The 15,503-nt window shown below is 36.7% G+C and overlaps 1 protein-coding gene across 1 annotated transcript in view; it reads right to left on the bottom strand.

The window, feature by feature from the left end:
* ROCK2 (Rho-associated, coiled-coil containing protein kinase 2) overlaps positions 1-15,503 on the bottom strand; it is a 63,355-nt gene that overhangs the window by 23,766 nt on the left and 24,086 nt on the right. The window contains 13 exon segments of the mRNA XM_009332484.1: position 1; positions 4-33; positions 361-607; positions 861-952; positions 1,082-1,217; positions 2,523-2,571; positions 2,903-2,982; positions 4,671-4,682; positions 4,840-4,903; positions 5,513-5,672; positions 6,459-6,550; positions 8,239-8,377; positions 12,129-12,273. The exon segment at position 1 is cut by the window's left edge and continues 70 nt beyond it. Coding sequence (XP_009330759.1) covers position 1; positions 4-33; positions 361-607; positions 861-952; positions 1,082-1,217; positions 2,523-2,571; positions 2,903-2,982; positions 4,671-4,682; positions 4,840-4,903; positions 5,513-5,672; positions 6,459-6,550; positions 8,239-8,377; positions 12,129-12,273 — 1,247 coding nt within the window.

Genomic DNA, 15,503 nt, shown 5'->3' with positions numbered 1-15,503 from the left:
TTTTTACTTCTTCTTCCAGGCTAGATATTCGACCTAAAAATGACCAAAACATCAATGAGGCTGGGCAGTATGTGGAAAAAGAATGTACTGTATCTACTTAGAGATAAAAATTTTCAAATGTAACAGCTTCTAATTCTGATTATTAAGAACATCTCCCTTCAGGGTGATTTTAAAAGTTATCAAAACATTTTATAAATGTTATCACATATTTTCTCTTAAAAGTGTGCCCATGCTTACAGAACATTGTATAGAACAGCATGCGAATATAGTCACAATTTGAAGCTCAAGTAACATCACCAAAACCTATTTTTATTTCCGAAATGAGAAGCAAGCTTAACTTCAGAACACTTGCGGGAATACCTTGTAAATCACTGATAATCTCTGATCCATGACTTCGATCTCTCCTTTCTGATTCTAGAGCCGACTGAAGATTGAGAAAGTCCTTCTCCAGTTTGAGTTTAGCATTCTCTAGCAGGCAGTTCTTATCTTGTAGTTCTCGATTATTAGCTTCCAGCTGCTGTATTTGCTTTGTGCTTTCTGTCTGGTTCTTTCTTAACCTGGCTGCAGTATCAGACTCTGATCGCAGCAAAGAATTGGCTTCATCCAACTAAGGATTGATAAAAACATACTTCAGAAACAATTAAAATATAACATCTACCATTTCTACTACAGAATACTAGATTTTATGGATTAAAGAAATAAAAAGGAATGCATTTTAAGATTACTTTTGAACACCAAAACATGACAAGAAAGAACAGCTTTTAAAACTTCATTACACATTTTAACTCCCTCCACTACTAGTAAAATCTGTAGTTCAAACAGCTATTATTTTAAAATTTACATAAATAAAGTTGGCATGCCTGTCTTTGCAGTTGATTGATTTTCTCATTGGATATTTGAGAGTTCTGATTCCTCTTTTTTAAATCTTCAAGCTGGTCTTTCAAACTGTTAACTATAACAAAAAAAATTCAACATTGTTAATCACTGTCATGAAAAAGCTTTAATTTGAGCTATACTTCATTTATTTTATCTTTTAAAGACTCACATCAAAACAGAACCCTGCAAGCATGGTTCAACATACCCTCATTTTCCAAATTGCGTTTCTTATCTGCTTCATGTTCTGCTTTTCTCTGGTATTCTGTATTCTTATGCTGAAGAAGAGCCTTCTCTCTTTCTAACTGTCTGACTGCAGACTCTACGTTCTTCCTTGAAGTTATCTGTATATATTTTTAAGAAAACACCACTAATTACATACAGAAGAATGTATGTATCATCTTTAAATGATAAAAAGACACCTCTCACACTCAGTTTAGTTTGTAATGGAGAAAGAGACAGTTCATTTGCCTGCCGCAAACACAGCGTATCAGAACATGTGGTCAAATCCAGCCCAGGATGACTATGGTGTCCTGGTTTCGGCAGGGGTAGAGTTAATTTCCTTCCTAGTAGCTGGTACAGTGCTGTGTTTTGGATTTAGGGTGAGAACAATGTTGATAAGGCACCGATGTTTTAGTTGTTGCTAGGTAATGCTTACACCAGCCAAGGACTTTTTAGTTTTCCATGCTCTACCGACTGAGAAGGCTGGAGGTGCACAAGAAGCTGGGAGGGGGCACAGCCAAACTGGCCAAAGGGACATTCCATACCATGTGACGTCATGCTCAATACATAAACTGGGGAAAGCTGGCTGGGGGGGCCGCTGCTCAGGGACTGGCTGGGCATCGGTCGGCGGGTGGTGAGCAATTGTACTGTGCATCACTTGCTTTGTGTGTTATTATTATTATCATATTATTATCATTATCATTTTATTTCAATTATTAAACTCTATCTCAACCCACGAGTTCTTCTCACTTGTGCTTTTCCAATTCTCTCCCCCATCCCACCGGGGGGCGGGGGGAGTGAGCGAGCGGCTGCGTGGTGCTTAGTTGCCGACTGAGGTTAGACCACGACATATGGCCAGGAGCTTTTACAATTTAAAAACTGTTTGATCATTTGGATTTGATGAATCCGGTAAACCAACCTAGCAGCGACTCAGGAAGCACAGAAACATCCATGTACTGTATGGTCTCAACATGCACCTGGATGAGCAGTACATTAAGTTGTACACGTCCACTAAAGATACAACAAATTTGTAGTAGCACTAAAGTGCAAAGCTGGGCAAGAAAGAGGGTCCTTTTACTGACACTGTTTGAACAGTGCAAAGAATGGGCTTCCTCTTCTAGCAACATTACTCTCACATCTTCAGTTATTAGAATTGTATATGGATTATTCATATTACACTGTCCTCCAAATTAAGAGCACGGTAAAAAACAGATTCTGGAAACAAATGTGTAGTTGTAGTACTGAAATCACAATGAAAATGTTTTAACAGTGACAACAATTTCAGGCTTGTGAATATAGGGAAATCAACTGGTATTACTTGCTATAAATACACAGCTACTCAAAAGTAATTTGCTGTTTCCTAAGGAAAAAAGCCACGCACAAACGTTAAAAGTTCTAATTCCAATAAGAAATAACTACAGACTTACCTCTTCATCTAGCTCTTTCACTATCTTCTCTAAACGAGTATTAGTAGACCTGAAGAAGTTTGAAAAATATTTTTAAACCCTGCTGATTATACAGAAATTAGAATGTTTGGATGTGACTGATTAATTTTATGTAAGATACTCTATTTTCAGCAATCACGTGAAACTTCAAGGACTGGGGAAATTAAACAATAGAGAGAATCTTATGGAGAGTTAAGGCAAAAACAAACAAAAAAAACAACTAGTCACAGGAGTAGCAAGAATTAAGCCAGCAATTTACAGTGAGGTCTGCTTGCAGGGTTGGGAATCCCCTTAAAGCATTCAAAAACAAAAGGTGTAATAAAACTTCTTTATAAACATACCAAACGTCAAAACAGTCTCACCTGTACTTCTGTTCTAGTTCATCTTTGGCTTGCAATTCGTTACTGAGCTGTTCTTCTAGCTTGCTTAGTTTTTTCTGAAACTGTGTAGAATGTCAAAAAAGCATGGCCCACATATAAAAATGCTACCACATAAAACAAGTGTATTTCAATTAAATAACAAAAAAAGGGAAAGCGAGGAAAATGAATTCAACCTTCCACCATATTATTTTAAAACCATCACCAGAAGGTTACATCTTTATAAGGTATTAATCCTGATGATTTTAAAGACACAGATCCATAGTAACAAAATTTGCTGCAGGCTACATTAAATCTAACCATCGCAGAATTACATGCCACAGGTTGTGACTCGTAAAACTTCTACAGACAAAGAATATTGTTACTGGCCCTTTGCTGTACTCTTTCTCTGCAGACAGAGACTTTCCACTGGAGCAGAATTTTCGGGATAGTCTTTTCTAAATAAAATTAAAAAATAAAAAGGGGGCCACATGACCAAATTGGACAATATTCAGAGAATATTACTAAACATGCTCAATGACCTCACATAAAGAATAATTTCTTCGTCTAACACATACAGAAGCTAACAAACACTTTTCAAGTTTGAGAATACTTTGTTTTGCTTACTAAAATATTATAAAGAAATTGTGAGTCACATACCCAAATATTCATAAAATAAATCATAAATAATAAATGTTGGAATCGTCTCACGTCTTCAGGCTTTCAAAAGCATTTATTTTCCTCCCTTCCCCCTCCTCCTCTACCCTCCAAACATAAACTGTAAAAACGTAGTTTTCTGAAATACTTTATAATTGTTACAATTATAAGAACGGGGACACTGAAAAGGACACCAAGACTGGAGATTCACTGCTTGAGAAAATACAAATGAAAAAAGTTACCAGAAATGAAATGCAAAATTTTACCAACTACGTTTACTATCGCAACATAAAGCGAATATCACGAATGTGACACTATGTATTTTAAACAGCAGTAGCATTTCTTTTAAAAGGGAAACTCTAAAACTATTAATCTATTCAGCAATGTCTAAAACTATTCATCTATTCAGCAATGACAGGAAGGAATGAAGTGGAGTCTAATAAACATTTGCATTTAAATTTATGCTGGTCGATACATAATGCGTTTCCTTTACTTATTTTTTAAACTTTGAAAAGGAATTGTAAGTTTTAAGAAATGTTAACAATATACTATCTACACTTGAATAATACAAATGTTTAAGTAACATAATGAAGTAAGTACATGAAAATTCCATAGCTTTCTCCCATCATCTGCAAATTTAAATTCAATTGTCAGTCTCCAAAAGCTGGATAAACATGCTCCATACACTCACTTCAACTGAGAGCATGATTTAAACATTCCTTTATCACTGCAGGTGACAATTTACTTTTCCAAACTCTGAATAAATCAGTCATGAATCACTCAGGCAAGTGTGGAGCCAAAATTCACAACCTTCCAAGAGTGATGCTGTTTGTGGCAAACAGAGCCTTACGCATTTGTTTTCCAAACAAATTCTAGAAGCCAAAAGAATTCGAGAAAAATCTGTATTCATTCATCTTTATACTATAGTACCTTAATGCTTGAGTACAACTGTTTCCAAATACAACCGGTTTACTGTTAACAATTTGGTGAATAAATATATGATATGTTTATTCATATATTTATATGGTTTTTCATATATTGAGATGTGATATTTCACATTCACACAAATTATGTAGGAAATTTTTTATTCCTTTCATAATTCAAATAATATACTTACCTCCTTGCTGTCCTGTAAATAGAAAATATCATTTTTATTGAGGACCATTAAAAGACAAAAAGCCCCCCACAAAATTTCTTGAAAACTTATTTTAGACTTTGTCTTTTCTTAACAGACTTAACAAAATTAGTTAATAATACCATTAATACTTACGAAAAAAGGCACTAACCTCATTTTTACTAGATTGCACGGATTCATTTTCTCTGCAAGACTGAGAGGAGTCACTTAGCAACCTGTCAAAAACAAAAACAAATCCCTCCAGCTCTTATTCAAGTTTTCAACAACTCTGGCAACCTTGCCAATCAACTCTTTTTAATCAATTCTCTCAAGTCTTAATTTCTCCTGTGCTATTCTCAGAATGAAGCTTGTTGTATTTCAGTGTGAGTGCATCTTTTTGATTTGAATCTTTTCTTAAGTGAAGTATAACATGTTTTCAAATCCACAGCAGCTTATAATTTTTGAATTAATACAATTATTTAACTATTCAAGTTGAGTCCTAGCAAGCTATTCTTTTGTATAAACTTCTTTCTAAAGCTACTAATAAAAAGCCATTTTAGAACTAAATTACAAATCTATCAGTATTTTAACTCTAAAAGATTTTAAGAGACTATATAATTTTGTGTATATAAAAATACTGTGTTTAATCGGAGTTATCAAAATAACCAAAAGAGGAGCAAATGACATATTCTACTTAAACTCTGTATTTTGTATCTTTGCAACTGGACACATATGAATATAGTGCAATGAATAAAGTATGTATCTAGAGTGAAAAAAGGATAGGCTATAAGAAAAATCTGCAGGTATTATGTATTTCTAAAAATGCATATTAAAGTATCACATACAAATTGTCTCTATAGTAGGTAAATCCTATAAAAGGCAGCTGGTTTCCCACGAAGGCTTTGGGGATTGGAAAGGTTTCCACGTCTCCCTTGTCGTCCTCAATGTCATCAAAATTACTGCTATCTATATCACTGCTAAGCTCAGGAACAACAGGAGCAGCAGCTATAAAAAGGGAAGAAAAGATCAACTTCACTCCATGTTTCAGCCACTTGCTATATACTGGTATCTCTGTAATGTTAAAAAGCCTATAATATAAGTTGTCCTGCTAGTTAAATATGTATTAACCATGCAGCAGATCTGTAAATATTACTGTGAACATTTTTTTCCTAGAGAAATCTATTTTTACATTAGTTGCCTAATGCATAGAGTTTCTAACGCGCAAAATGTATTTGCTAAGGTAATCACATTTGAGAAAGAACTCTAAATACAATCATCATTTTAAGAAACTTTAGTAAATATATGACTTTAGAAGTTAGACCAAGTTCATGATCTGAACTGACATACTCTGTTTTTTTGCTTAAAGCTATCAAGTTCACAATGCCTTAAATGAAAAGCAGTAAAACTGACAAGACCTCTGTCAAACTACTGTCTTAACTACAGAAGGTTAAAAAAAAATAAACAACAAAAAACCCCAAACAAAACAACAAAAGCCACAAAGAAACAGAACCTAATGTGCATTCTTTTTAGAATTCTAAAACATCCAGTTCTGTTGTTCAAAACAGAATGTATACATTAAAAGCATGATAACGGTGAGGATAATTCCAGCAGGAAAAATGTGCATTTACTAACCTTTACTGATAAGAGGTTTTATAATATAAATGATAAATACGGCAGTTTGAGCAAGATTCCCGTTAGACAGAAAATAATTTATACAGCCTAAAGTTTTTTTTCCATTTCTACTATTGCAAATACTGACTAAAAATAGAACTTTTAAGCTAATTTACTTACTCTCTCGAATGTTGTCCCAGTTCCACTGATCACTCTTGAAGAAAGGGTGATGCTTTATTTCTTCTACCCCATTTCTCCCAAGTCGCACATCCCTAAACATAGCAATTAAGCCAAATTCACATTAGGAAAAACAACACTTAGTTTTTGTTATTTAAATTCTGATTTGCTCATAAGCAGCAAAGAAACTTTCAGTAACGGTTGTCTGTGTTAACCACATTAATGGTGAAATGAAAAAATTTAAAAAACACCAACCACTGATCTGTAGTTTCTTAAATAAAATGTAGTCTGTTTCTTAGCATGCACTCTCCCTGTGACTGCTAAAATGTCCAGAACTTGGAGTCTGCCACGTGGGGAGTAAAGCAAGAAAGAGAGCACTGAGGCAAAAACTAAGAAAAAACTAAAAACTAAAACAAAAACCCAGCACCCTCGGGGGGCGGGGGGGGAACCGCTAAGTTCCATGTCTGCCAAACCACATGACAAACCTTAAGATGTAAGTGAAGGAAGGTCTAACTTACTGCACAGAACAGTTATTCAAAGCTGGACTGAAATATTTTAAGAATTCCATCCTCTGTCCCATAACTAACCCTGACACATCTTTTGCTGATATTTTAAAGCTTAAGTGCAACAAGAAACTTTTAGTTTGACCAGAAGAAGCCTCTCTTAAAACTATCTACAAGAACAGGAGATAAAAACAATGCGTGCAGAAGAACTAATAAATCATAGGGTTGATGCTTATTCCTTCTTTAAGTGCTTCAGCAGTGATCATGCATATGGAAAGAAGGTATCTGTTCCAAATAAATCGCTCAGGCACTGTATTAAATATAAACAGGAAGACGGACACACGTAGTGGAAGTACACCTTGACGCATTTACATTATTAAATTCTACTCATATTTTCTCTTTACCCTTCAGCTGCGAAGGGTGAAAAACGCTGTTAAAGCACATCCTTCCTGAGTAACCGCAATCTTGCTCAACAGAGCAAGCAAACAATCTCTCTTTGAATGCAAAAACCATTATAAGGCATTTTTTTTTCTTCATCCCTCGTTCTATAAAGGCTAGATGCTCTGCTGTAGCCAAGTTCAGGTGACCACAGGAAAGCATAAGAAGGCATCATCGATCCAGAGTTAACTATGGACCTACAGCGTTCTTCTTTTAAATCAGAGAAATTGAAGATGATCTCTGCTTTCTGGAACTAAAGAAAATGTAAGTGTTCAGGTCAAGAACAAGCTTACACAGTATCAATAAATGGCTCAGTTCCACAAAGGGAGACCTCTAGGATCTATTTATAGCCAAAACAATATCCTTGCTGGTTTGTCAGCTATACTCGTCAATTAATACAACAAAGTAAATTAAAAAAAAGTTCAAACATTCTAAGAAAGCTTAAACAAACTCAGTAAATACATGCTTATTTCCACAGAAGTATTTGCTTTCATTTTTTAAGTAACACCCACTTCAACACTGAGCACAATGATTTGGTCCCTGCCTTGGAGCTTACAAATTACTTTCAACCTTACAGGTTTGTTACTGTATTATACACCGCAATTGGCAGGATTTGTCTGGCACAAATTCCGTTGTTAACAAGAGCTGTCAGAACTGCTCATAGAAATAAAATACAATACCTGGAAAAAACACCCCAAAAGAAAAACTAGAGAGCAGGAGATTTTGCAGAAGAGATTTGAACAGAGATTAGGAGAAGTAATGGAAGGAATTAATTTTTACAGTGTACATGTGCTAATAACCATCCAAAATAAAAACAGTACCAGAATAATACATGCACTTACCTATCAGTTAAAAAGGCACAGATGAGGTTCTTTGCATGCTTAGATATTTCCACATCATCTGGGAAATGTAATGAGTTCTTATGATCCATAATTTTACTGTATGTTCCTACTAGTGAGTCTGCATAAAAAGGAGTATCGCCTGAAAATAAAACAGTAAATTCACTGTGATTTTGAGTCATGTTCAAGTCATTTAAGTTGAAAAAAACCAAAAGATATAAAGAAAAGTCTACAAGCAGTTTTACCTAAAATAGTCTTTTATTTAAACAAAAAATAAAATTGGAATGCAGGGTACAAAATAATGTATACTACTAAAAATATTCCTTCTCCAAAATGTCTGTGTTACAAAACTAAACTGTTTTCCATCCTGCATATCACTACCAAAATTTTGCCCAGTGAATTGCATCTTTTGTTCTACCTGAAGACCATCACCTTGTTTTCTAATTTACATGATGGCTGACATCCACATAAACCTCCTTCTTTAAGAGCTTCCATGGGTATAATGGACCGAAACCCATTAAAGATTTGCTAACACATATTTGTTGGAGGGAATCCACCAAAGACCGTTTCAGAGGCACGCAGGTCTATCCTGCCTACCCCTGGAGCTGCCTAAGGCAAGGCGGTTCTGAGCAGTAGCCTTCACAGTGTGTTACTGCACTGTTAAACCCGTATTAATAAATCTTGTTGACTGATAAATTATATTAGCTTGGGTGCCCATATGAACATGGGCAGGTGGCTTTTAAAATCATAGACCTTTCTCACCCAAAGGCTTGCAGCATAGGCTTTAGTTGAGTCTAGTTTCTTTGCAAATGTCCTTAAGAAGGTAAAACTGGGACAACTGAAAAGAATTAGTATTGATAAAGGTATTCAAGTTAACTGACAACATTCTGGATATACAAATGGTTCGGGTCAGTAATCAAGAGGCTGCACCTTTTACATAAATCCTGTCTCACAACTAATCCATAGGTTTAATAAAGAAGGTGAACAATAAATCACATGAGCTAGGCTCCTTCCTCGTTCCTGGTGTGCTGCATGCAGACGGGGATCACCCGGCAGGGCAGTCAGCATGCTGACTGCATGCTTCCAGCAAGGTACTAAAAATTGCAAAAGCTGGGTACATGAAAAAATATACGAACAGATCAATGGAGAAAAACCATTCGGCTTTCAAAAGGAATATAAATGCAACAATCCTGCCCTTCAGCCTTTTTCTGTCATCTTATGGCAAAATAAGAAATTAGTACACAACAGCTCGAATTAAACTTCTAGACTTCTAGTAAATTCATTACGTTGCCATACCAGTACACTGGAGAGGAGGATCACTGTGATCAACTGATTCCACAGGTAGTTGCTGCTGCCTCCCTTTTTCCAAACCTTCCCTTTCTCAGTTGTCTTCGGTCTCAGAAACAGCTTTGATTTAGGCCACATCTCAAAACTACCCTAAGTCACTGAACTAAAGTGATGTTAGGATTCACCCTCTGACCAACATTTTAGCTTTTAGTTAAGCGCACAATAAAAAGTAGTACTGTTTTCATTACTACTATGTCTTTACTAAAAGCAGAACATCAGAATGCTTTCTGTGCTTTCTTCAGAGTGTAAAGTTTTAGAAGACCACAGATGGGAACTGATACATAAACACAAACAAAACCAGATATTTTCTACCAATGTGTGGGATACGGAGAAACTAAGAAAGATTATCAAGAGAAAACCAAGTGTGAAAGTCCACAAAGGCTTTTAAAAACATTTGTTGTTAATGGGATCTTGAAACTAATAAGGCTATTTAAGAATGGAAATGATAACGCTAACATTGGTTCATGTTAGATGTTGTTGACGGTGAAAAAGAAGAAATCTTCAATAGTCAAAATACCATAGGATAATAAAGGGACAAAGGTTTCATCAAAGGTCAAAGTTAGCCTGTATCAAATACTCCAAACCAGTTTATCAGTGCCTGTCTCTTAACAATATGTATGTGGGGGTAGAAGAGCTGTTTTGAATAGTCTCATTATTCCTAGTTCAAATACAAGGACCAGAAAAGTTATATCGTTATTGAAGAGAAGTTGCATGTTTTTCTAGACACTTTGTCAAATGACTTTGACCTGAGCCTCAAATACTTGTAAACAAAGTCATTGAAGGAAACCATGTAGCACTGTCAGACAGGAAATCCAGCTGAGGTTGGAATATGATGATTGGAGAACAACAAATAAACAAAAAAATTACAGGGCATAACTAGGCCCTGTAACTGTAATTACCAGTATAAAGGTGAAGCAGGTTTTAACATTTCAAGAAGACTGCATAGATAGAAAATCACATATCCATTTCAGAGGAAGAAAGAGGTTCATATTAAAAAAAAAAAAAAAGGGGGGAGGGGGGTGTGCGCCCAGGAAGAAGGCTTCATGAAAAGCAAAGAGAGAAGACAAGAATTCAGCTGAAAGGGTACAGTCTTAATCACACGTAGGTTATGGCATGGCTAAAACTGAACCAAAATTGTTATTTCATTCCCATTAGAAGTAGTGTCTGAAAAATCACAGAGTCAATGAAAGTGAAGTTTCCAGTCTAGAGTATGCACAAGAAAAAAATGATGTTGAGTACTAAAGAAAAAAAGGAAGAAAAAAAGTAGTAAAAATAGCATTTCCTCCCATACTTTGGGAGGAAAAAATACAAGACCTATGAAATATTAGAAATTTTTTAATACACAACTCCAAACTCTAGGAACAACTACACCAAATAACACCCTTAAGCTTAGCAACCCATACTGAAACATCGGAATAAAAACACAGTGTTGCACTGAGATGTAGATCGATTTTTGTCCTAATCGAGCACAGGCTCCCTCATATAATCTAGCTCCTGCAAAAACTGTACCTCTCCACTTTTACTTTAAAAAAATATTTTCATTAGAAGGATAAAAAGGGGAGAATCCTCTCAGATACAAGAAAAAAAAAAAAAGAGGCTCTGAGAAAACATTTCTGGACAGCTATGTCCAGTGGTTTAATAATGGAAGAATTTTATTTATTGCCAAAATTGTTTATGAGTGATTATTGATTATAAAAACACACTTTTTGTAAGTCAAAATGCCTCCATTGCAAAAGACACAGAGATTTCAGCAGCATCATATATCCAAACAACTTTCCTGGCTCAGGACACCAGAAACATCGGATCTGCAATATTCCCAGAACATGCTGATTTGGATTTTTAATAATTATATGCTCAATTCCATCCTTCTATAATCAGTATTTTGCTACCAGACTATAATACTGATCCTCACGGTATTTTAAGATGCAGATGACTCATCTCCTTAACAGATTATATTCTATGTTCGTTGCCATAGCAGTCCAGTGTACTTTACTGGAAAATCCTGACTCAAGCGTAAAAGAAAGAACCAAGCCATGCTTCCACAGTCATTTTGACATAACAGAAGCCATTGCTGGTGCTGGGGGTAAAAAATGGGGGGGAATGGGGGAGAGTGGGGAGTGGGTGTAAACGACGGGGAAAAAAGGAAGGGCGGGGGAGAAGAGGAGGGAAAAAAAAAGAAAGGGGACGGGGGGCAGTCCTGCCCTTCCCACCCCTTTCCCATCTGCATCCCTGAAAACTCAGCACTGCCCCTGAGGTGGCACAAAGGTTCGTGAGATGGTGAGGTAGCTGACCCCAGTTAAAACTATTCTAAGAATTAGTTTTAAGCTGAACCGAGTCAGGGAACTAATCACTGAGCATCATGCAACCAGCTGTCACAGCGTAAGAGCAACAGAGAGCAAAGAGAACAGGAATGAAACAACAGCATCAGCCAAAAGTCAGAAGCTGCTAGATAGTGAGGTACAACCAGCCCCCTTGCAGCAAAGTACAGCTAAAGGCACAGTAAAGACTAAATTATAATCTCATTAGCAGAAGAAATCACTACTTACCAACTAGCATCTCAAAAAGGAAAACTCCTACAGACCACCAGTCACATTCCCGTCCATAATAACCATCACCTCCTTGCGATTTCAAAACTTCGGGCGATATGTAGTCGGGGGTTCCCACAGCTGTATCGCAGCGCACCATACCTGTCTGTGCAACAGTAAGAATTCAAACAGCTCAATTAAAAATACTTCTGAGTCTTTAAACAATTAGTTCATTAATAGACCAGAAAAACATAGAAAATATAGCCTAAAATATTTGGTTTGAGGAAGGTTTTTGAAAGTCTGTTTTTTACTCCAGAAGCAATATGAACTGAAATGACAATTCCTGATAACGTGCTCTCCCCTGCCTACTCCGTAGCAGTTTTTCTTGGTTACATCTTTCAAAAATTGGCCAATTCTACGATTTCACCATTGGTTTCAATGTGAAAGTACACATCATATTGGACTGCTCCTTATCTCACTGAATTCAGGGACAAACTTCTGAACAATTTTGACAAGCTGTGAGTTAGGCCCTACATAGCAGATACATAACAGTTTTGTCTAATTCAGACAATACATGAAGCTATAGGTAATTTTTTATAGTCACACCTTGGTTTTTATTTAAAGATAGGGAAAAAAATAAAAAGAAAAGCTACTTTTAAAAAACAAAGTGTTATGAAAAATAAGGTAAAATATGACCATCTAAGTCATTTTTGTTAACATATTAACACAGTTGTATTAATGGAATGATTGTTCATCCTCTTTGCTTCACACTGAGAGACTGAAAATGCAGGGGCTAAATGATGCAGAAGCATCGTCAGATCTGCCAGTGTGCTGGGTCAGGCTTATAAGCCTTGTTTCCTTTAATCAAATTCACTGCATTCATTCCAGAGAGACCAGATGGATGAATGAAATGAAATCCTGGATGGAGTTAGAGAAGTGCCAAAAATACACTCCTTTCTTATTCTGTCTCTCAACCTCAGGTCTTTTCTAAGTCATCTTACAAAGTTATTTGTGCAATTTGCCATCAGCTTTGGCTCAATATTAATACAGAATATTAGTAGCAACAACTAAAATCAAAATGAAGAGAAATATTTTCCTTTTGGAGCTGTATTGATATGTAAAAATTACACATCAAATTGCAGTATTTCTTTGCACACACAATATGAACTGCCAAAAGCTTTTATTTATATACAAAATCAGAATCCTGGAAAGCCATGAACTGGCAGGCAAAAACTAAAGTGATGATTAAATACTGCAGAGACCTAAAGAGTACTGCAGGTGTCCTCCTGGCAAATGCTTCTACAACTCCATGCTGAAGCTGAAACCTAAAGGAAGTTTAGCTTCTTATTTCCAGAATGAAGAGTGGGTTATCTTCTGCTTTCTGCACTATGAAACAGATAGCACATAGCTTGATCATCCTGGAATAAGAAAATGAAGCAATTCTTTTCAGAAGACCAAACACATTCTTTGGACGAAGAAGAATACAGAAGAACACATTTTAACACTGGGAAATAAACTAAAATCCAAAGGCTCCAGAAATCTAAAGTCAAGAACATTAAAAAATGGTTTCATGACTGGAACCGTTATTTGATCATTCTGATTGTAAGAGCATTCTGTGCATAAAACTACAGCTCCTCTCTGAAGCTTAAGCCTGTCTTCGCTTTGGGCACTGGAGAATCTGCTCTAGGCTCATGTGATTCTGCTGATCTAGTAGGACTGTGACCTCTTAAAAGGGCCTCCAACACTGGCACATGTCTCTCTCTTTCTTATCCAAATGCAAAATTAGAACAAGGGAAAGTCTGAGTCTTCACTCAGTGAAGACTGGTTGAAGCCACCTGAATCCCTCCCTGGGTGAGAAGCTTCTTTAAAAACAAAGTCACCAAAACAGTTCTGAAATATTTCTCTGAAGACCACAGCTTCAGTCACAGCCTCATCACCTCAACACCTAAGCACTTAATAACACCCCATTTTCCATTCCTCTATAATTAATACACCAAAACAAGAACACTTTCTCTTTTGTTATACATGTCAATATTTTATGAAGTCTTATGCAAACCAAGCAAAGGTAGTGCCAAAAAAAACCCCCAACCCTACCCAAGACTGATGGCTGGTATGTAGCAACAAGAAAGCTTCTTCCCAATGACATTACAGATGCTAAAGAACTCCAGGTACCAATGACTTATGTCTTCAGACAAGATGTCAAAGAATTGAACAATAAAACAAAAAAATAATTCTACAGTTAAAAGTGCCCCGTGTGCTAACATCAGTTTTCAATGGACTGTATCTCTCTGCAACACATGGAGTCAGGTTGGACGGGGCTCTGAGCAACATGATTTAGTTGAATCTTGTTCAGCTAACACCCCCCCCCAAACCCCCCCACGGCAGGGGGGTTGGACTAGATGACCTTTAGAGGTCCTTTCCAACCCAAACTATTCTATTCTATTCTATGAATTGATTGTACTTACTCCCCATAAAACCCTCTACCTTCTGTCTCAGGAACAAACCTAAAAATGCATTCACAGAATCACAGAACATCCCAGGTTGGAAGGTTGGAAAGATCATCTGGCCCAACCTTTCATGGGAAAGGGAGCCTAGATGAGATTATCCAGCACGCTGTCTGATCGCATGTTGAAAACCTCCAGCAATGGGGACTCTACCACATCCCTGGGGAGGCTGGTCCATTGTCACCTAAATAAAGTACTCCAGGATTTCTGTTCCTCTCATTTACACACTTGTTCTTTCAAAGAACTTGGACATTGCTCTGTATGTATTTTTAAGAACTGGATACTCTTAATACCACAGTCAGACTAGCTTCTATGATCTCTGGCATCAAAGCCAAGTAAACAGGGAAGTCCTCTCTGTGCAGTACATGGCATCTTGACACTACTTCAGCATTTGAAGAGATCTAAAGGGTGCTTTTTTCTCTGGACAAAGTGTTACTCCTATGTTTCAAAGCCTCTGTTTTATGCCTGAGTAGCACACTTACTATAGCAGTTCTCATACAAAGTTTCCTTTCAGGAGTCTCAGGCCAGTGTTTTACCTGAGACTTTTCTCATCACCTCAAAAGATCAAGGTGGATCTTGGAAGTCCATCTTGAGGGAGGTTCCTGTAGCTGAGAGAGATGTGCAGTGCAGAATTTTAAAAGAGGCTGTCCATGAGACATAGCATGTTCTCACAGCTTATGACAACTTGGCAGTAAGGCTGTAGTGTTTCCTAGCATCATTCAGAATTATTATATTGCTGAAGACAAAGCAGTCCAGTTTTCATTCTCAGGAGGATCTCCATCAGACCTGAATGACTCACTGTCTTGGACCAAGGCTGAGAATCATAGGATAGTTTGGGTTGGAAGGGACCTCTAAAGGTCATCTAGTCCAAACCCCCTGCCGTGGGCAGGGA

The sequence above is a fragment of the Pygoscelis adeliae genome, unplaced genomic scaffold (assembly GCF_000699105.1).
Source record: "Pygoscelis adeliae isolate BGI_AS28 unplaced genomic scaffold, ASM69910v1 Scaffold168, whole genome shotgun sequence".
In the NCBI taxonomy this organism is placed as follows: Eukaryota; Metazoa; Chordata; class Aves; order Sphenisciformes; family Spheniscidae; genus Pygoscelis; species Pygoscelis adeliae.
Note: the sequence above shows the minus strand (reverse complement) of the source record. Positions and strands in the feature narration are given on the sequence as shown.